Genomic DNA, 22,040 nt, shown 5'->3' with positions numbered 1-22,040 from the left:
AGTGCAAGAGGAACATGTGTTCATCATCAAAGCGCGTCATGGCAACGGCAGTGTGTGTGCGCGCGCGAGGGCGCATTCCTCTGTGACTGCACTTACGTCAGTGACTGCAGCCAGGGATGTTGCCCTCACAACCAGATACAGCCCTGCGTCTGGCCAAGATGAGAAGATAAAAAACACAGCAAGAAATAGAATCCTCCTTCTCCCTCCCCGCTCTCTCTCTCTTACCTTCTCGGTTTCAAGAAAATGATACACGTGTATGAGCGCTGGAATGTCTTAAAACAAAACTAAACAACGTATAGTCCGTTCACCTATTAAAATTTAAAAATAAGGCAAGAACTCGTATGTAAAGCAACCCAACTCGGCCATCTGAGCAATGATCTCCCAGGGATTGTGATTTCTACCAGACACAGCGAGGTTGTTAGTGTACCTGTCATCCTACCTGCCAGGTGAAAATAAATACATGTAGGCCATGTGTTCCTCACAACACGAACATTGTAATCCAGCAACACAGACTTTGTCTTCACTACAGAATAAATTTATCTTTTTTTCCCTAGAATACAGATTTTTCTCTCATAGGTTTTAAAATACTTGAAAAAAAGTCCCAGAAGGAACCTACCCTTTACTCTTACTGCAGCATTGTAATTGATGGCATGGCACTTCAACACACCTGGACTGGGATCCAAAAAATCAAAAGATGGTTATGTTTTGCTAGATAATGAATCACCTGTTACAGAGGTTATAGATGTAATGGCTGTAGGTGGTACAGGGCATTTGAAGGTGTCATTGGCTTATTTTTTAGTTAATGTATATCTGGTGAGGTACAAGCACAGTTGTTGCTATCATGTATGTGTGTGATGATAGGAACTGTATCATTATCAGCCTTGTTGAAGAAAGGATGAGATACAAATTACTTTAGACTGTATTATTTAAACACCAGCAATGGATGTTATTTATTGTATTTATTGTTCTGGGAATAGACTGTCAATAATTAAATTTTAGCAAAAAGCAGCTTCTTTGTGGACGAAACATTCATAATGTATAATCAATTTTTCCAATGGTGTGAATAAAATAGAAGATAGAGGTAAAGATGACAATGCAAAGCTCGACCGTTTGTTTTATTTTGTTTTACTTGGCTTTGTAAAATTTCATTAACTTCATTCACATTTCCTCTTTTTTTTTCATTGATGAAGAAGATTTAAGTTTGAAAGAACGTTTTGGAAGGACCTCTTTGGATCAGTATGATGAACATGCTTTTAAAATATAAAACTTGATACCTTCTGTCTGAGTGATTATGACATGCATGGTAGAAACGCCACATATTAAGGAAATATATGAAAACATAAGCAAAGTTTAATATTTGCAAGTTTCTGTTTCCGTTTATCAAACAAGGTGGAGGAACCAGAAATGTCCAAGTCTGTGCGAACGTGTGGTGTGTGGGTGTGTTAAAAAAGAACTAAGCTGAAAAGAACTTTTTGTTCAGACCATTGGTCGGCATAAAAGTACAGCAAAGTAAAACATAATATCAACAGTATTTATAATATAAAATAAATGTTTCTTTGCCGTCAGTCTAAAGCAGAAATAATTTGAGAGTGGGAGAAAGAATGCATGAACATTCATAGTTCAGACGACTGGTTTGTTGCTGACATACGAACATAAGACCAAACTTATGGACTGGCTTTCTGGCTGGACCGATGTCTGGGAGCGTGTGCACGTGTAACGGAGGGGCGAACGGATGGAAAGCCAGCGACTGTTCTGTCAACTCCTAACTCACTATGCCTTGTAACACCTGCACTAAAATAACTGACATTTGAAATTGTTTCATGTTTTTGCAGGTGCTGTCCTACTGTTCTCGTGCCGCCAAAGTGACATACATACACTGAATATAGACTCGATTGTAACCTTTCAAGGTAAACAAATTCTCGACCGCGTACAAGTGCAGTGTGGCCTACATCGTTGACAATATGCCGACAGATGTCCTGCCATTATTTTCACAGTCCTACGCATCTAATTTGTTTTGTCTTTTTATTTTACAAGTGATGCTATTCCTCCATTTTTTTTTTTTTTTTTTTTTTTTTTTGTTGGTACCTACTCAATAGTTGGGTCAAATTCTGTGATAATGGTTGCGGGGGGAGGGAGAAGTACGCTGGGTCACTAGGGTATCAGACCACCCTAACTGGGGCTCCTTGGGTTTGGACGTCACTAGGCTCCCCCACATCTCAAAGGACCGAGGAACTGAACTATCAATGTCCACACCTGCACACACCTTGTCTTCATTGCCTTCAGAACGGAACTATTGATTATCGGGATTTTGTCTTTGAAGTCACCGCCATTCATCTGCGTCTCTGTGGAAACAACAACAACAAAAAAAAACTATTACCACACTACTAGAGAGTGACTGAGCTTGCGTAAGTGGGACAGAGAGAGAGAACGACTGAGAGATGTGCCACTCCAGACAAGCAAATTCATCAAAGATGCAGTTCTTCAAGCAAGAAAAATCACAGCTGTGAAAGTGTTGTACAAACCTGCATTGGCAGTAACCTGCTGCTTAAATACAGACAGAAGAAATTAAGGAAGAAAGAAAAAAAAAACGAAAGAGAGAGAGAAAGGGAAAATGTTTCTTAGTCTTGAAGGCAAGAAGAACACAAAACCGAAAAAATGGCTTCCTGCCCTACTATTAAGGTCAAAATTGGATGAGGGGGGACAGTCTGAGAAACAGGCGGTGGTAGGATCCAGAAAGACCCTTTGTGACCCAGAGCGAGGCTGAGAGATGGAGCCTGACTTCTTGGGGAGCGGGGCAACACATCAGCCACCTCTGCTCTCCTCGTTATCATATTACCCAACACAATATTTAATCTCCCTCGAAGTGTCCGCCTTCAAAAATCTAATTAAAATGTTTCTCTTTATCTCATTCCTTATCATTTATTTTTTGTTTACATTTTCTGTATGTCTTGGATGTTTGTTGTTGATCAGATTCATTGTGTGCTAGGCTGTTATGTAAACACTACGTTGCACGTGCACACGGCATCATGACCCCAAGTACAAACATATTCAAGATAGAAGTATTGTCGTAGAAAGGCTGAACCCCTTTTCTTTGTTTGTTTGTTGTTTTTTTTTCTCAGAGTCTGTATTGTTCTAACCCTGTTTCGCATTTCCACACCTGCTGTCGATGTGTGGCTGCGATGAAAGCCACATTTTGTGTTGGGGTCGGACGAACATCATCTCGCTAAGCTAGGTGGCTAACTGTCAGCAGTCTACATGCTTCATTTTTAACTTCATTTTAACCTGGAGGCTTCGTACTAGCCAACATCTTAGCCAACAAACTAGCGATTTAAAACGATTTGTGCAGCTGGTACAGTCCTCGACAACCAAAGGCTCTTCTTGTCCTGCCCCCCTGTGACGTCACACTACGGTGAACGTGTGTCACGTGACTCATGATCACGTGTGGCGCATAGGGTTGTGTGCATCGTGTATAGCAAAAATACCTAAAAGTCGACTACTTCGTCCTCTAAAGTTACTTCGGGAGAAAGGGACGAGGAAGGTCATCAAAACTTTCTCTGATTTTGCTGTGGGATGTAGAGTAGGATTTTATTTTCCTAAGAATGCCACAAAAAGAAAGAAAAAAAATACTGAGCCACTAGTATAGAAAATACCAAGGTTAATCAAATATTCACACAAACGTTCCTTAAATACTAAGTTTATCAATAAACAAGTTTATCAATTATTGTTTCATCTTGGCGGAACAGGCAAAACACACGGGCATGAGTGTGTACGTGTTTTCGAGAAAGGAGAGGATAGGTGAATATGTAGAGAGAGAGAGAGAAAGAAAAAGGGTGGAGAGAAGTTTGGGAGGGATACAGAATAATATGTCCGCATTCCTTTCTGCGTCTTGAGGCGGTCTAATGGCGCACAATCCAGTCCCATTCATACTTTCAACGAATGACACACACGCACAACACCCGGGTACCCACCTATCAACATGTTCCATCAAGAACAATTGTCCCGAATGCATGGTACGCACATGATAACATCATCAACAACCTCCTAATAATAATAATAATACAATAATTCTACTACAACAATAGCAGCCTGCTGGTGATGGTGCTCAGTGTCAGGGTCAAAACCTACGTCATATCGTCACGGGGTCGATGTCCCCTCCTTCTGTGTCACGTGGTGTGTCAATGGCGAAAGTATGGCGAAAAAAATTGTTTGTAATACTTTCTATTAGATAAACACAGTGTAATCTATCCTTTAATGGATGCACTCCTGTAAAATGCTGATTGCGTACTATCAGATATCTGTCAATAACGCTTTAGTTGCAATATATATATATGTGTAGATATCTTGCAAATATTTATATATATATAGGAGCAGAACATAAGAAATGACGATAATAGACATTTGAAATAAGGTTCTTTCTCGTTGAAATGACTTCATCGACCACAAAGGATATATGCCATCTGACAAAGCCTCATTCTGAGATTTTGTTGTTTTAAAGGAAGATGTTATTGTCCTGTTATTGTCGAGATATGTAGAATGGGATGTCACAGATGTGGTAGCGCTTACGTAAATAGAAATGTGAAGGTCTGACTGTATTTATTTGTTTCACCCATTGATGACGTGTGTGTCACATGTTACAGGACATGATGTGTGAAGACCATGTGTGGGGTAGGAGGTGGATTGGCTGAGCGTCTGATGGATGGGTGAACAGTCACGACCCTCGAACACAGGGGCGATGACATGCTCCCCTACTACCCTGGGAATACTGGGAAATTTGGCAAAAGAAAACAGAGAGGAAAAACTGTGACGTAGTGGAGAGATAAGTTGGGGTGTAGGTCGTTGCCCCTCTGCCTTATCCTTTCTGTCTCTCTACATGTGGCGCCTGTTTACAAGCCTGTGTGCTTTCCAAGGAAATAGCTGGTGTAGCAAATAAATCTTTCTCTCTCAATCTGTGTGTGTGGCTGAGGGTGGTGGGTGAGCTCAGTCGAGAATGTCTAATCAGAGGAGACCTTGTCTGGAACTTCTAGTTCGTGAATCCTAGTCTGGAACTAATAGTTTAAGCTTATTATTATTACTGGAACTCTTCCTCGGTTATTAGTGCTGGTACCGGTGTACACTAAGAAATGTACTTTCTTGACGCACATGACATCTGGCACAACACAAATCCTCTTCCTCCTCCTCTTCATCGACATCTATGAACGAGACATTGCGCAACCATCATTGTCCTCTGCACCTGACCCTCCATGTCCTCAAACATATCATTCAAATCATTCAGCAACAAATCTTAAGAACCCTGCAACTGCTTGATTCCAAACAGGGTAAATCGGTCAGACGCCTTACGTGCGAAGTCTTGCAGGAGCTTAGCAAGGTGGCATTGGCGGGGAAGGGAGTGGGTGCTCATTGTTTTGCTGGCAGGTCTTCAGCCCTCCTCTGGTCGACATGCAGCCCATGTGCTTTAGCTTGGGTTTGCAGTCTCGTCTCAATCACACACACACAACGAATCCACAAAAAGAAAAAAAAAATCGGCTAGAAGGGCAGACAGGCGGCGTGTGGGCGTGAAGACAGAAAGAAGGAAAACGAGCAACAGGTTGCCTGCCCCTGCTTCTTGTTTCCGATCAACAGCGGGGTCGCGGTGTTGTGTCTGGGACGTGGACTATGCACCATGGCGTGAGTGCACCTCACTGACTGCTGGGTTATAGGACCAGTAGTCATCAGCACCATGTGACGACCACGTGCTGCGTGTGTCAGACCTCACAGACGTTCAGTGGGTGGTTCACTGGTGCAGCGAGGTTTTGTATTGGCACGGGATGGAGGGACAAGGCATGTTCTTGCTCGGGATGATAAACACTTTGCGGGGTCTTACCATTTTTCTTTCTTTTCTGTTAACAGCTCCGTCCTGCAGTTTAGAAACAAAATCCTTGGTAGTGGGCGGGGTTGGACATTTGCAAAATGTAATGTCGTTGGCGAAGGCGTGGTCGGCTGATGGCTATCTGTAGATTATTTGCGCACTGTTCTAGGTACATCGGGTAAACAACTACTTGAGATTTTTATTTTTTTTTCCCCAGCTATTATATTAGCAGTTAGACTGCCTTCAAATAAATTAATCCTTGGCTGATGGTGGCCTGCATACCTTACTACTATTTACGTACTAACAAAGACAAAGAACGTGCTACATATTTTTACCACACAGAAACAGTTTCAGTCTAAAGAGCAGTATCAAAACCCCTCCCTTTCTTCTCCTTCTCATCATGACACATTGTATCAAAAAAGCAAAAAACAAAAAAAAAAAAAAACAAACACACAAAAAAAACAACCAGCAAACAAACAAAAAACAAACAGAAACAAAACTAGTGGTAGTTTTTTTCCGGAGAATAAATTTTGCTTTCAAACGTCTTGTTATTATTATGCGAAGATTCATTACAAAAGATACAAAAAAGTACACATGTAATAAATAAACATACAAATATCTAGTAACAGCGTCACAAGATAATGAAATAATTTTAAGCTGTAGCTTGTAGGGCCTGACTAATTTTTAGTTCGTGATTAATGCGTCTGTAGGGGATGTTACTTGAGGGAAGAAAAGTCAAGGTACAGGGCTTAACAGCTGCGCATGTTGAAGTCTCACCAGTGGGTTAGGTTAAGTTATTCAAAATTATTCACAAGAATTAATCACAGAACTTTATTACAAGAAAATAGTACTTTTTCCTATCAAGAACTGCTGTTTTCTGATTTTCTTTCGAACTTATTGCCGTGTGGTCTTGAACCTTTCGTCACCCTTGTGCCTATGATGAGCCATGGCACGTGCATACGGAGGGAAAGATTTCTCGCGGTTTGTGGGCAAGTTGACAGAGAGTTGGAAGCACAAGGAACACGCAGACATTGCCTGTGCGACGGAGAAGGAGTGAGGGAGGGAGAAAAACATGTAGGGCAAGTGGTGTCCCTTTTTCACACCCTGACACCACAGCTAATTGCCCTCTTCCCAGTTTTTACCTGATGCTGACAAGAACATCACCAACATGTGGTTCATGGTTTGTACCTGACATCGTTCCCAGTTGCGGTCCTCGTTCTCCTGAGTGGGAGGAGGTGAGGATATGGGAAGTGAGGGGAGAGAACAGTTTTGAACCTCCGTCCAGTGTAATACGTGCAGCACTGCATCAGTCTGTGATTATGTGTGAGTCATGCAGTCAGCTGGGTGGTATCAGGTCAGGAAGTAGTTGGAGATTACATAGCATCTCTCTCTCTTACACAAAGAAAACACTTAAAGAACACACACACACATATTGCTCACATATACAGAGACAATACGCACACACACACACATGCAAGCATACACATACAGACGTGCACGCACTCACGTTCGTTCTCAAATACATTCCACCCCCACACAATGTTCTTTGACTCCAAAAAAATAAAAAATACAGAAACTGCACATAATGAAACATTTTCTTCTGTATAGATATGTGATTTTCATGTACTAGTGGAAATTAAATTGCAATTTCTTCTCTAAGCTCTTCAATTTTGTCTACTGCCTAATATTGAGTGCAAATTAAAGAAGCATTGCATTTGATTTCATAATCTGTTTGAATTAACAGAACTGGTGGTGCTATGGGTTACATGGATATAGTTATAGGAAGTTGAGATATAGCTAACATGTAGGGAGGGAGAGGGACACATTCACATACTGTGTGCATTGCATTTCTCATCAGCTCATCACTTTACATGAATACCTGTCACATCACATCAATTTGTATCACATCACACGTATAAAAAAGACACGCATAATCACTGGCTTTCTCCTCTTCCTGTCTGTCTTTATCCCTCCCTCTCTTCTATCTTTCTTTCTCTCCTTGTCCCTCAACCACCGACTGTTTATGGGTTTTTTAAAATTATCGCGATACCTCACAGTTACCCCTCCTCCCGTTTAGGTGCTGCACCCAAGATCAGCTGAAACTGTGGAAACTGATAAAATATTTCTCTGATAATCGTGCAGGGCCATGCCCGGACATTTCCTCACGAAATCTCGTGATGCGTTTCTGTGCCTTGCGTCATCGTCTAAAAATTGAACCTGACCTCTGCCCTCTACTTCCCGCCTTACAGCACGCCTTCACCACACGGGGGTCCAAATGTATCTCACATTTAACAGATAAGGAATGGTTGTTACAAAAAGAAAACATGCCGGTTGTCGGTGAGCTTAGAGTCTGATAAGATACGGGTACATCTTTATTCTTCCTACCTTCCCTACCTTCTTTCCTTTCTCTATTTGTTTGTCTGGCTGGCTGGGTCTTCCGGTGCCAGCTCTCATCACCCACAATATTTTTGTTTTTATGATGGCTAGCAGCAATACATTTTATCCTTTTTTAATGTAATGATAAGCTGTTAATCAGTGGTACAATTTTTCACCTTGCAGCATGTAGACGAGTGTTTCTTGTGATGGGCCGATAACCTCAGAATAAAGTTTAGCTCAGTTCAGTCCCCTCCCTAAAATCTCTGCTCTCTCTCTACAAGACGTCTCAAATACAAAACTTAAACCTATTCTCAAATACTCTAAGAGCGCTTTTCTCCCTATATGCAGCAAAGGAAATTCATCTCGACATTTCTTGAAAGTATGTGATCATTTGCCAGTGTTTGCTAAAACAAGTTGGAATGGTGCCGTCTGTGGAAGACACATGTCAGGTGCATATCTCTGCCCATTCCTGTTTGTTTGTTTTTTGGTTTTTTTTTACCACCACAGTAGGAGGAAAGGTAAGTGAAAAGTTGTATGCAATATCATTGCATGAAGTAACCATCTTTTGATAGGTTTATCCAAATTTTTTTTTAAAAAAAGGAACCCCGATCGCGGATCAACACGAAGCCAGTTGGTGGAGGATCAGCATCATGTGAGAAGGAACATTTGACTGAGTGAACCAGGCTCAGATTTTGCAGGATCGCCGAATTAAGACAAAGCTGTGTAGTTATCAAAATCTTCTTGTGGGCTGGATTTAACAAACACACTGGTTTGCTTACTTCATCATCCTTGTAAAATAAAGAATTTTCATTTTTAACTCTCTTTCTAAAAAGAAAAATTGTCATTAGCTTGAAAAATTCACAAGGAACTTCACGTGGCTGGTTTTTGGTAACCCAAAGTATACCCCATCTCATATTATTTCCGAATTTGTTTTTTGGAAATACTTTGATGATTGACGTAAAACGTTAATGTAAAGTAAATTCCTCTTTTTCACAACGGAAAACATATAACAACCGCCTACAACCTCTAGCCTCATACGATTGTCTTAATATTTAAAAAAATTAATTTACAGGTTTCGTGAGAGCATGGAGTGACAGCTGACACAATTCCCTTTATATTCAGCTGGAAAGAAAGGCACAGGTCACAGTCAGCCACTCTTCCGTCTTGTGAAGCCTGGGAAACTGACACACCTTAGACATTGAAACTGACATGGGAAACTGACACACCTTAGGCACTGAAACTGACATGGGAAACTGACACACCTTAGACATTGAAACTGACATGGGAAACTGACACACCTTAAGCACTGAAACTGACAAGACCACTTCTAGAGAGGGAGAGAGAGAGAGAAAAACAAGACAACGAGTTATTGTTTATGCGCTGCATTCCGGGCCAGAATGAAAGGACATCAATGCCAAAGGTTACGAGAACAAAGAAAAAAAAAATCATCAAAATTTAGGAATGGACACAAATGAGGGAAAAAAGTGAGAAAGCGATGATGATGATGATGACATGACGACCGCCACCAGCAACAACAATAACAACAGTCTTACACATTTCCCACTGACGTAAATAGAAGTTGAAAAAAAAATAAATAAATACAAATAGAATTAAAATTTAACACAAGTACATGTATGCTACAAGGGCTGCACCTCAAAGATGAAGACGCAAAGAATATGTTCGAGTAAAAGGTAGTCTCCAAATTTTTCTTGTCAAAAGGTTTGTTTCCTAATTTAGTCGGCAGTGAAGTATTGTAACAGCTGCAAAACCGATAAAATAGCAAGTTTCCAGAATGATGTTTGTTAGGTAAAGAACTGTAGGTAACTGTTATCTGATCGGTCTTACAGTTGGAGAAAACAGATGAGGCCAACGACCTTGTGGAGTCGTGCAAAACAGCATCTGCAGTTCCACAAGTAGAGAAAAAAAAAAATAAAACAATATGTGGTATGACTGAAGGAATTTCTAGTGCTGATAGCAATTTGCTGACTTTGCTTGGTGTTTACTTGTGTTCTCCGTGTTATTGTGCTACTGTTATTTCTCTCTCACAGTCTCAAGTACTTTTACTTCCTGTGTAGGCTCTATTTTCACTGTTTAAAACTTTACAAAACGGACTTTTAGAAGCTGGATGGACATACAGAAGCTACGGCAAGAAATATGCAAGTCAGGAGCAAAATTAAACACTGGACTTAAAGCTATGAATAAAGTTTAAAAGAGCGTTTAAGCAAGGAAAATAACTTGAGGAGGTGCAGATGTCGGGTGGGGGAAGGTCCGGGTATTCATATCGTCGAGCATCTTGTGCCGCCGACGGAGCGGACAGGCTATTTTTAGCTACGTGTATCTAAATTTGGCACACCTGCAAGACACACCAAAGAGTGATGCTCCCTTACCCAAAACAGACTTGTTCACCAAGTTTATGTGTGTCAGGTATGGCAGCAACAGCTTAGTTTTGGGAAGTTTTTTTTTAAATATCATCATCTGCCAGACTTCATATGTAAGCCTACTTGCTCTCTGCAGGAATGTGTAAAAAAAAAAAAAAAAGGAGAAGAAAGAAGCATAAATAAACCCTGGCAGTGCCTCCAGTGAGGGAGTCTTAGGATTCCATCGACCAAAGGCTTCACGCGCGTGCAGCGAGACCGCCGCGGAGATAAAACACGTGCTGACGCGCGGGGTGTACAGCATGACGTCAGAGCACAAGGTATGCAACTCGCTAGTGAAGCAGCAGCGCTTGACTCACCCTCGTTTCTGGCGCATATACCCAGTTTCAGAGTGGAATGCCTGGGTGAGCAGTGCTTGGCGTGCGAGCCCTCGTTTGATATTGTCAGATATTGTCCCCTTCCCTCTCTCTCTCTGAGATTGAGATCGCCAGGTGTTTTGGTCTCAATTATGTCGCTGGGCTCAAGATTTCGGAAACGAGACTTAACAGGTACCACATCTGGTTTGATGAGGATGTAAAGGGCACAGAGGTCGGGGTAAATAAATGATTCACCGAACACTACTTTTGTACACTGTGAAGTAACTCAAGCTTCCCCACTTGGGTGTGGAATGGAGCACGACGCAGATGATGATATGATGATGTTGTTGTTGTTGTTGTTGTTGTTGTTGTTGTTGTTGTTGTTTGCCTTGGTTGGAAAGAAGATAACCCTAGCAGTTATTTGCAGAGGTCCGATTCCTTCACATCAAGAAACTTACCTTATCCGTATCAGGAATGAAAAAATGAATCAGGCTTATGAAGAATAACTACAATAATTACAACCTTTGTCTTTCAGAATGAATTTTGTATCTCAATAACAATTAAAATAGTTTGAACTGAGAAAAAGATTATCAGAAATTTTGGAAGCTATGTGAATGTTATTTGTTTAAAAGAAAAACAAAATAATTTTAAGTGTCTGAGAATTTCTGTCGTCCTCAACTTACCCTACACCATAACACAGACATTTAGCAATCTTAGTGTAAACAGACTTCTTGTTAATCTTATTGTTAGAATTCGTATTGCTAATTTTTTCCAGTACAAGCCACCGTCTAGAACGATCGAAGTAACATAAGTAACCTAAGTAAGGGAGGGAAGGAGGCAGAGTGAGGAAACACTAGTGAATGCAATGTTAAATGAATGAAGTAATCTTATCTTTAAAATAGGATACAGGGGAGGCCACTGGGCTTTTATATGATGTGGAAAATGATAAGACACAAGTGGTCCTAGTGCTAAGTTTTTCTTCCGAACAGAACATGCAGACAGAGCTGAAAGAGTCTACGAGTGCGACATCTTATACAAGTTATAAGAACAAAGCTACCGGTGCTACATCCAGACGAGTCCCTTCTGTCTAAAGCGTTGTTTGTTATTGTTATTATTATTGCTACTGGTGAAGGTGGTAGTTGACAGCCAATGACCTTGACTGTTGAAGTCTGCGTGGAAAACTACTGTACATGTACTATCAATGTAAGTCATCGCTTATCTCGACACGTGACGTCAAGAGAATAAAATACACTCGGCATAAATCAGCGCTTATCGCATTAACAAACACTGCATGCCTGCCTTGTCACGCTCAACAGCTACTTCATTCTTCTGCTATCTGGGTGCTTTACTCTGATATAGGCACTGACTGTAATAATATAATTATTTATAAAGTTGCTAAAATAGTAACCAAACGGCATTTGAGTGTTCTCACACTCTTCATCCACTAGTTATCCTATTTTGTTGTGCTATTCTTATTAAGTATTTCCTTTTTTAACTTTTAATACGTCAGTTAATATGGTTATACATTATTTATTCGCAGTTTACTATGTGTGTTTGAAAATATATTATTAAATATAAGCAGCCGTTCTTTTTCGTGGTGTTTGCAAAGGGCAGTAACTATGTTTAACTCTACATTACGCGATGGAGAGTTGTAGGACGTGCGGAGCATTATATATTACATGCTCTAGTCTAGCATGTCACTGCTGTACAGATGTAATTGGTACATTAACTTATTCTTAGATGCAAGATGTGCTAAAACCTTTGTGTTGAAATAAGTCCGAAACGTTGCACGAATCCCTTGGCTTTTACTACACCGTAATTGATGAAAATTACCAACAGAAGTATTTCAGATTTTTGAAGAAAATATTTTTTAATTTTTAAACAAAGCGCAGTCCTGCCAGTAAAGTACATATAAAGAAGGGAGAAATCGCTATAAAATGCATAATTAATTGTAAAAGTATTAAAGGGAATCGGTAAGAATAAGTGTTAAACTCAAGAAAAAAATATTGCATTTGAAATAATGGCATAACCTTGTTCTTGTCATATGCAGCTGTCACCAGTTCGCAGTAAAATGATTGCAATACGAACAACCGAACTATGAATTGTTGAACTGAGGTCGAACCCTGGTGTGGCTGGCTGCAATTTAGTTGAGGGTGACCAGGGTAACTCTCTACCTGCCTGCTTACGACCTTTGCACTCACCCACCCCTCCACGCCTCTCTCTGGTCCCCCCACACAGAGAGATAGATTCATCATATCCACTACTGTGCGTTCACATAAGCCTATTTCTGAGAAGCTTCTGGAAAGCGTTAACCCTGCAAGTGAATGTACGAGCGTAATGTAGCGTGTCCTCGATATGAGCAAAGTCCGGATAATAGCTCTTGATAACTGACGCATGCGCAGAGGCCTTGGTCTAGGCATGCAGTCTGTTGATTAATTGTTTGCATTCTCATAAACCGCTGTGCATGCAAACATCGTGAGATCACGGTAAGGACTTTGCCCCAGTTAAAAAAAAAATCTTCGAGGTGTACTGAGCAAACAGCGTCCAGAAAGAGTTGTGACAGTGAATACAAAGGTTATTAATGAGATTAATTGTTAATTGCCAGAATTTTCTTACGAGATCATTAAGAAATAAGTCCATCTCGTGTGTTTGGCAGACAGAGATAGATCACTTTCAAAAACCAGCCTAAACATTTCAGAAAATCATCTGTTTTGTGTATGTGGTGTCATGGGGCAGACAACCGCCTTGACACCTTCTATGTTACCGTGGGTGAAAGCCATCGCTTGCAAGTGCTGTATCAAGAGTTGTCTACCCAGCACGTGCACACAGCTCAGAGGCTCGCTGTTGACATGCCTTCGATCAGCCTCGATGTATCTTTTATTAAAACAGTTCTTATAAGAACCTTTCTGACAGCACGACCTGGGTACCTGGGTTACCGTTCTTTGAGGCGCCTTCAGTCAACGACTTGAGCACTTGTATCGATTAATCGATTTCCACGCGAAGGTCGCGATCCGGATCGAAGCGCGTTTTGAGACAGATCAACAAATAGACACAAGATAACTTGGCACAATGTCCGTGTCTTCCTGTTCTTGTCACACATTTTATCAGGCAAAGATCGAGATATGAAATCTCTTTGGGGGTTAGTTGACTTAACGTCCATGTTTACTTACATGTCACAACGTGCTCGTCAGAAAAAAAGCAATTACAGTGCTCATGCAGGGTAGCAGCTGCTTTCTTACTGAGGGATATGCATGTTTCAGTAAGTAATTTTATTAAATACACATTGTTGTTTCCCCTGTGTGCGTGTGTGGTGGTGGTGGCGGTTGGGGGGCGAGATGGTCACCCTAACCCTGACAAAGAAAGACGGTTTCCGGGATGCGTGATTTAAGCTTAAAATAGGTTTATTTCTGACACAAAAAAAATTGCAACCTTTCTCAATTTAAAGAATCGATTAATAAATAGCTTGATCATGCACTGCACGTGTTCGGAGGTGAATGTGAAGGGGGGGGGGGAAGGAAAGCAATAAAACACCAGAAGCAAAAATAGAAATGGTTAATTTTACCGATGCTTGTCATTCGTTTCTCGCTTGTCACTCCACTGGGATTTTGTGAGCAGCTTTCATTATCCCTTACGCTCTCTTCAATAGCAGATTTATAAATGGCTCATTTGGTATCTAAATATTGCTTTTCCTCTCGTTTTACACCTGGTGCAAACTGACAGAACCAATTACTGATGATTACATTATCTAATCGGTGCATGCCAACCTCTTATCCTCATGTGAACTTGACAGTTATAGGCGACATTCGAAGGCGAATCTATTGATAATGTAGGCTGGACAGGCAGGACTTCCTTCTGCTGACGTCACTGTTGCCACGTGACGAGCTGCAACCGTTGCCGAACAAAGTTTCTTTGGTGAGGTCCACGATTAATAACAATAACCAGAGAGAGAGAGAGAGCAGGGAAAGGGTTATTAAGTACATCTTTTTAAAAAGAAAATATTATTGCATTAGTTTTTATTTTATCTTTTCCTCCTACATGCTCTGTATATTAATTCTCGTTTCCCGGGTCAGAAATACCTTTAAGCCACTGGGAGATTATCTGCTGAAGCCATTTCTACAGGCTAAAAAACAATTATAGCTGACCTAAGTATTTGTAAAACGCAGAGAGAAAGGAGAAAACAGGGGAGAGAGATAGGTGGGAGGTTGTGAGTTAAAAGGTATGAAGCAAAAGTCATTAAATTTGGCTTAAAAGAATTAAACAGCATCTTAGTTACAAGACAAGCCACGGAAAACCTAGTTCACCATCATGTATCAGATGACTTTTGTCTGCCAGCGTCACCTGTGGAGTCAAGCAATCGCCGTCCATCATCCCGAGCGGATTAACGGTTGCGCTCTGCCTCCTACTCTTCCTCACAATGCTCCTATCATCCTTTCCAAGGCCGAAAAAATGTCGGCCCTGAAACGAACAGCTCATAGTTCCCTTCCAAGGAGCTCGAGTTTCGACGACCTGTGACAACAACTTGTTGACAGCCTTCTCGAAGGACAGACCTGCAGGTAAAAAAACCCACAGAGCGTGGAGACCAATGGAACCCGAGAGAAACTCGGCTTGTACTCGTGTCCGATACCCCAGTAATAGCAGAAAAAAAAACTTCTCATAGCAACAGCTTTCACACATTCCCTGTGTTATTACATCCCACTTTGCCTCCCTTTTCCCCGTTAATTATTTTATTTATTTATTTTCTTTCAATTGTTTCTTCTTCATCAATCATTAAACACTAAACAAAAGACCAACTTTTTTTTTCGGGACACTTACTACAGTTCTAACACTTCGCGATCCCCAGTTAATAAATTCTATGCATCACGAAAGAAGATTGTTGTAAATACATAAACTGAAAGCTGCTCACACATCGTTCTACTTCTCTACCGTCACGGATCTGGGGCAGCACCTTCACGTGGAACAGTTCCGGTGTAGCTTTGATGTCAGTCACATATGTTTTTCGTACATTCCAGTTGAGCAACCTGACCTCTTGTGGGTTCGGACACCTGTCCTTGAGTTCGTGCCTACTTCCTTGACGCCCGGGAGGACATCTCTGCCCTTAGTCATTGTCACGTCGTAATGTGATACCCCGGGTATGTTCCCTCGTGCTGCGAAGAACACTCTTTCCCAACCTTAAATGTGTTAATTATGATGTTGGTGTCAAAAGACTCGATGGATGTTTGTCAGTTTGTTTCAGAGGTGTGCGATATCCACCCAGGTTTGGGTTGTTTTTTTTCTGTACCAAAGGCTGTTGGTGTCCTCTATCAGAGGCAACGAAATTCAGACAAGGAACGATGGCAACACCTTGCAACCGATTCGAGAGATGGGTACGTGAGTGAAACGTTTCTACGTTGTGGCGACGTCTCACGTCAATCTTTAAAAAAAAAAAACATTAATAGTATTGTTATTGAATCCATTAAATGGATTTATTCATCATAAAATCAAACATCCAGTAGATGTTTCAGTGAAGAAGAAGAAAAAAAAAAAAAGCAACACCCAATGGATCGGTCTGGATTGATAAAGGATTGATATGAATACCTGTGTTGAAATGTTAGAAAACTTAAGCCATGCTGCAAGTGCACATATTCAGATGGCATCTTTCTGGAAGTTTAATCATGTTACTGAGGGAAAAGCCGTCCACAGTCAGTTGCTGTGTTTGAATATTGTCCTAAAGTCATGACAAACCGAAAAAAAGCGACGACGATTTCTCGATTGCTTGTCTTCCTTCTTTCTTGTTCTTCTCGTGGTACGTGCTCAGCTGTCGTCTCTGAAGTTGTGACATGAATTCTCGGTCAGCGCATGGAAACCTAACCCATCGCAACCGTCGTAAAACAAACACACCCGCTATACCAAACACTAAAGTGTTTCGCAAGTCACGCTACGCACAGCTGAAGGTTAAAGCAGACGGCATTGTGACCATATACCTGTGAAAGCTCCTCTCAGATTGCAAACATTTTGAATGTGTCGAGTATTCCCACCCCCCTCCTCTCTCTTGTACCCGAACTAGCTCACCTTTTGTACCTGAACTGGATCAGTTTGGTAAAAATGGGTTAAAAACTGACTAGCGGTTTCAAAACAACAAAGTAAACTCAGATCTGGTAAGGTTTCTTTTACAAGCCTTCACATTGCCTTATTTGTTTTGGTTTTTTTTTTCTCCTGGTTGCTAATGCTGACTTGATTAATTCCGGTTTGAACATTTTTTTTCTTTTACGACACAATACTCTACACTTTTTAATGATGATGTTTTTTTTAAAAAAAGCTGTCTTCTCTCGATTGTTTTCCCAAAATTAGCTCCAGCTCACTAACTGCCTCTAGGACCACTTGACTGTTGAACTCTTCTCCTTCTCAGGCCCCACTGTTTGGAATTTTCTTACCCTTTGTCTTCGAACTGTGTCTGCGTTCGAAACTTTCAAATTTGGCTTCAAAATCCGTTTATTCAAGAAATATCTAGCGTAATCAAGAGTACTGTTCCACTCAGTCCTTAGTTCTTCAGCTTCTTCCATGCATGTTTAGCTCATGTTTACCATGGTGTTTTCCTTGCTCGCGTTTATATTTTTTTCACTCAGGAAAATGCACATTGTAAACTTTATTATAATTATTATTAAGAAAGTCGAGAAAAATGCACGATAATTCTTTTCAATCTGGAATAATTCTATGTCTGTCATTTTCCCTTTCGCACTTATAGCCACCACCTACTGACACCCACGTAGACGGGTGCCCTGCAGTGTACCTATTGACAGCTCATACCTGTACTTGCCTTTCACAGCGACCTATGAATACTGGGTGTGCACTAACTAGCAACGAAACAGGCAGAATGCCGAGCTGTCTTTGGTGCTTGGTAACAAACACTTTCCACATGGCCTTTTGAACTTGGTTGCTCTTACGCGACTCCCTGTCTTATGATATATAATATACACCATGTCTGTGAGTATAGGTATGCGTGTATAAAGGACAATTTAAATTGTATTTATAGCGAAAGTGTCTGCTTCTGAATAGACTCTGTGTGTGTGTGTGTGTGCGCGCGCGCTCTTGCTTTTTGGCGTGCATGCGTGTGTATATATTATAGTAAAACCTTTTCCTGTTTAGAAGTATCGCAAATAAATAATGTATATATACTCCTTATAATTAGAAGTTTAAAAATTCGACTTTGGATTTCTTTGGTGGGTTTTTTTTAATTATTCATATTAGACCTTTGAATTTTACACTACATTTTATCCATTCCTGGAACTACTACACAAAAGGCTTATGAAGCGGGACAAATGGTGCAAGACTAGGACTAGTAAAAAGTGTTTAGTCGCTGATAAAGACAGGTACAGTAGGACGCCGGTGCCATCGCCTTTCTTCTATTTTCTTACTTCAGCAACAGGTAAATTGCGATACTTCTGCTTTATATTTTGCAGTGTTGTGTCGGTTTCGCTAGTAGTCCCAGTCGTTGTCTACTGTTTCGCTTCCTACATTATTAGGCCTTACATAACCCTGATCAATCAGCCAGTTCCAGTAAAAGGGAGACAATTCATTTTGGGTAAGGGACGCATATTATCTCCCCGAGAAAAGGCCTGTCTGAAAGACATCAGGATATTGTTTCCTATAAAAATATGATTATCGTAGGAGGAGGATAAAAGATATCCACCAGCACAATTTATGACCTCATTTGTATTGAGGAAAAATTATGCAAAAGATTATTCTGATATTCGTGAGCCTTCTCTCCAACAATAAATACTGGCTTCAAAGTGGATAAATAAATTATGCAGATTCTGTCTGCTCATAAACATTGCCATTAGAGGTAAAACACAATGAATGGTGAAACAAAGATTGGATTAGGGGGGAGAGAGAGAGAGATACCTTTGACCTTTGGGAGAGAGAGAGAGAGGAGGGAAGAGTGTATATGTTTCATTCTTTGATGCTGGTAGTCGCAGAAGGATTTCTTGTTGATATTTTCCCCGAAAAAAAATGTGTTTCCTAGCCAGCCTGAACATCCATAAGACTTTGTAGTAGCAGCTTGCGCGAAGGAGGCAGACATCTCTTCATCTGTCGTCTACACGACATCACAGATATCATCAGGTGACGCAAATCCACTTGACGTCACGCACACACGCAGGATGAGGAACGTTGCCCGAACTGCTCACCTGGCAGAGTTGAAAACCTGCTGCTTTTTCACGTGGTCTCAGTTGTACTGGCCACCAGCATGGCCTTACAGTTAAGTAACGACGATATCTCAGTCATGGAAGACGAAGGCCAGTGCGGAAAATGCGATGAAGTTTTCCCGTTTGTGAACATTCTTCGCTGCAGACAGTTTCCTCGCATTACTCAAGGTGAGGCACCGTGCTCCTTAAATGAATGTATATGTTGGAAGAGGTTAACGAGAAAGAGATTACAATTTTTATATACAAGTACACAAAATGTACTAAGAGAAACGCTCCAGAAACCTGTATTTCGCAAGATATAAGTATGTAAGAACTTGTAGAAGTAACGCTTGGCTGATCAAGTGAATAATGCCAAGTCAGTAGAGCGTCCTAATTTTCAAACTTCTTGTCCCATGTCTGCAGAACTCCTGACCTATGATCTGTACACCTTTACCTGTCCTATCCCATTATGAAAAATGAAATGAATTAGCTCACCAAAACTAGCTATTAATGATCCGCTATTTTTCGTTTTTAAAAGCTTAAAATGGATATACACTGTGTTCTTGTCTTTATTGATGTTACGAAACACTTAGCAAATACCAAATATGTGCAGTAAATTTTATTTTATAAAAAGAAATAAAACAGAATCATCCCGCTGAATTATCATCAGCAAGTGATTAGTGTCGAGATTTTTTTGAACAATATTTATAACATGCACGGTGGTGAGCTTATGAGTCTGCGATTTTTTTTTTTCAGATGATTTACCGCTTTGTTCCAAGTGTCACCAACGTCTCCATCCTACATGCAGAATGGGGCAATCAGTTTTGCGCCCCCCACATTTCGTTTGCTCGTTGTGCCAGCTACACCGGGGTACAGTCATCTGTGCCATGTGCACATTAGATGACGAGCCTACAGGTTGGTCCTTTTCCTAACACCAGTTGCACAATCGGTCTCTCAAAGTTTACTCAACCCGACTATAACCTCGCAGTAACTTTCTCTAAAACCACGATTGTCCTTTTCGTACCTGTATGTTGCCAGAACGAGGAGCTATAGCATACATGCAGGTGGGTCAGTGAAAGTTATTTCCTAAGACTGCGCCTCTCCAAGCCGCAAATTTTTCGTTTTTGATGCCGTGCTCACAAGCCTGTACATTTTAAAATCAAAGTGATGTTAGTTCTTTTGGTCAGACAAATTTTTCATTATATTAAAATCTTATAAAATGTAGTCTCAATGATGCTACGTGTCTCAGCTGTCCACAAACTTTCTCAACATTATCCATTTCCTAACTATACCGAACTGGTTGTATGTGACCCTTGTAGTTTTGTTGTTACGGCGTCGGTGTACTTGTCTTTACTGTCACATGCATTCTTGCTCTTGCAGATGAAATTCTTGAAGGGGTATTGATGTGCACAGCCTGCAGCGACTCCATCCACAGCCTGAAACAGTACCACAGCGATCATTTTTACCCTGTGGCTGGACAACAACTTATCCCGGTCATGGGGGCGGTGCGCTGGGAAAATCCCTCCTATCACTTAAGTAACATAACAAGACAGGAAGGAGGGCCAGCCAGCCACAAGTGCTCCCAGCCTACACTAGCTTCACACCATCACACAGCCTCCGCCAGGCACGTCCACACGCGCAAAATTGAAGTTGAGCGCAGAAGAGAAGAGTTTCCGTGTCACAAAAAGCTGTTAATGAATAACCGGCATTGTCATAAGGACTTTGATACTCAAACTGCTGATAAGCATGATGATAAAATAAGCAATGAACAGTGGGCTAAATATTACAATCCCTGAATGGCGCCGACTCAAGTTCTTTCTTTTGCGTTCCAGGGATAATGCTGTCAGACTTCGTTTTTCTGTGGTTATGAAAAGGGATGTTTTCACTTCACGTTTTTGATGTCCCCAGAGTTCTTTCAGCGCAGCTTCCGGAGGCCACAGCTCTGTGGATGTCTGTGTAGTGGGCCGAGCTGCAGGACATGCTAAGGGGTCTGTAGGCCCCAGGCAATCCATACGTGCACGCAGTCGGAAATGTCCAATGCACAGGCAGAAGGTCTGCTGGAGGCTTTTCAGACCACCTGGTTGTCAGATCGCTGGGTCGTGTTTGTTTGCCTACTGGCTTTTGAACGGTTCGTAACAAGAACTTTTGACTTCCTTCGACAGCCTTATGGTGATGTGTGATACATCACGATAGTGTACGAAGATCTCCCTCCCCATTTACTGCAGATAGCAGTATTAAGGGATCCTTTTTGAGCAGACGGGTTACACCATTTCCAGGGTGAGGGTACAAGACGAGTTTGGTCTATTATTGAACTTCTGTAGCTTGTCCGGCAGCTGGGCATTCCTTTGCTCACCATCCTGGTCTCTCTCTTGAATGGGGCATTTGAAAAAATGTTCTCGGCTTAGGCCGTTAGGAAGAAGCTAAGTTTCAGACCATGCAAGAAACAAAAATGGACACACACAAATTTCTTAGAGTAATTGTGACCGTGATATGACCATGCTGGGCATGCTATATTGTCTTTGTCCGTCATGGATGAAAAAAAAGAGAGGGGTGAGATGTTTATCCAAATACCCAATGAACACAGCAGTGCCATGCAATAGCTTTATTCACACAATCACTTTACTTTTTGAAATACATGTAATGCACAAATGTTCCCTGAGATTACTTTGTTTTTCTTATATATCTATGAACCTTACAAGGAATGTACTTGCACTCACGATGGACCTCTTACAAAACATTTCTTTAAAATGAGTAGCAGTTTCATGAAGCAGTTTGAAGTCAACACTTGTCACAGCCCAATATAACCATTAAGGAAAGGTTCATGGTTTGTCCAGCAGGTTCATAGTTTGTTTACTATACATAAAAGCTTTCCTGTTCACTTGTCCTATTTTTTTTTTTATTACATTAACCCCTGAGGAAAAATCAACAT

At 41.0% G+C, this 22,040-nt stretch overlaps 1 protein-coding gene across 1 annotated transcript; it reads left to right on the top strand.

Annotated features, from left to right (window-relative positions):
* The first annotated feature begins 18,946 nt into the window (after positions 1-18,946).
* On the top strand, positions 18,947-21,764 carry LOC112556544. Its single transcript, XM_025225642.1, has 3 exons — positions 18,947-19,300; positions 19,868-20,026; positions 20,492-21,764. The coding sequence occupies exons 1-3, from the start codon at positions 19,174-19,176 to the stop codon at positions 20,905-20,907; spliced, it is 702 nt and encodes a 233-aa protein (XP_025081427.1). The 5' UTR covers positions 18,947-19,173; the 3' UTR covers positions 20,908-21,764.
* Positions 21,765-22,040: the final 276 nt, after the last annotated feature.

The sequence above is a fragment of the Pomacea canaliculata genome, linkage group LG2, assembly GCF_003073045.1.
Source record: "Pomacea canaliculata isolate SZHN2017 linkage group LG2, ASM307304v1, whole genome shotgun sequence".
In the NCBI taxonomy this organism is placed as follows: domain Eukaryota; kingdom Metazoa; phylum Mollusca; class Gastropoda; order Architaenioglossa; family Ampullariidae; genus Pomacea; species Pomacea canaliculata.
The sequence above is the reverse complement of the archived record's forward strand: the minus strand, read 5'-3'. Positions and strand labels throughout refer to the sequence as shown.

Coding starts and splice junctions, on each gene's coding strand:
- LOC112556544 (XM_025225642.1), top strand. CDS start 19,174: ATGGCCTTACAGTTAAGTAACGACGATATCTCAGTCATGGAAGACGAA. Junction 19,301..19,867: donor GTTTCCTCGCATTACTCAAG/GTGAGGCACCGT, acceptor TTTTTTTTTCAG/ATGATTTACCGCTTTGTTCC. Junction 20,027..20,491: donor ATTAGATGACGAGCCTACAG/GTTGGTCCTTTT, acceptor TTGCTCTTGCAG/ATGAAATTCTTGAAGGGGTA.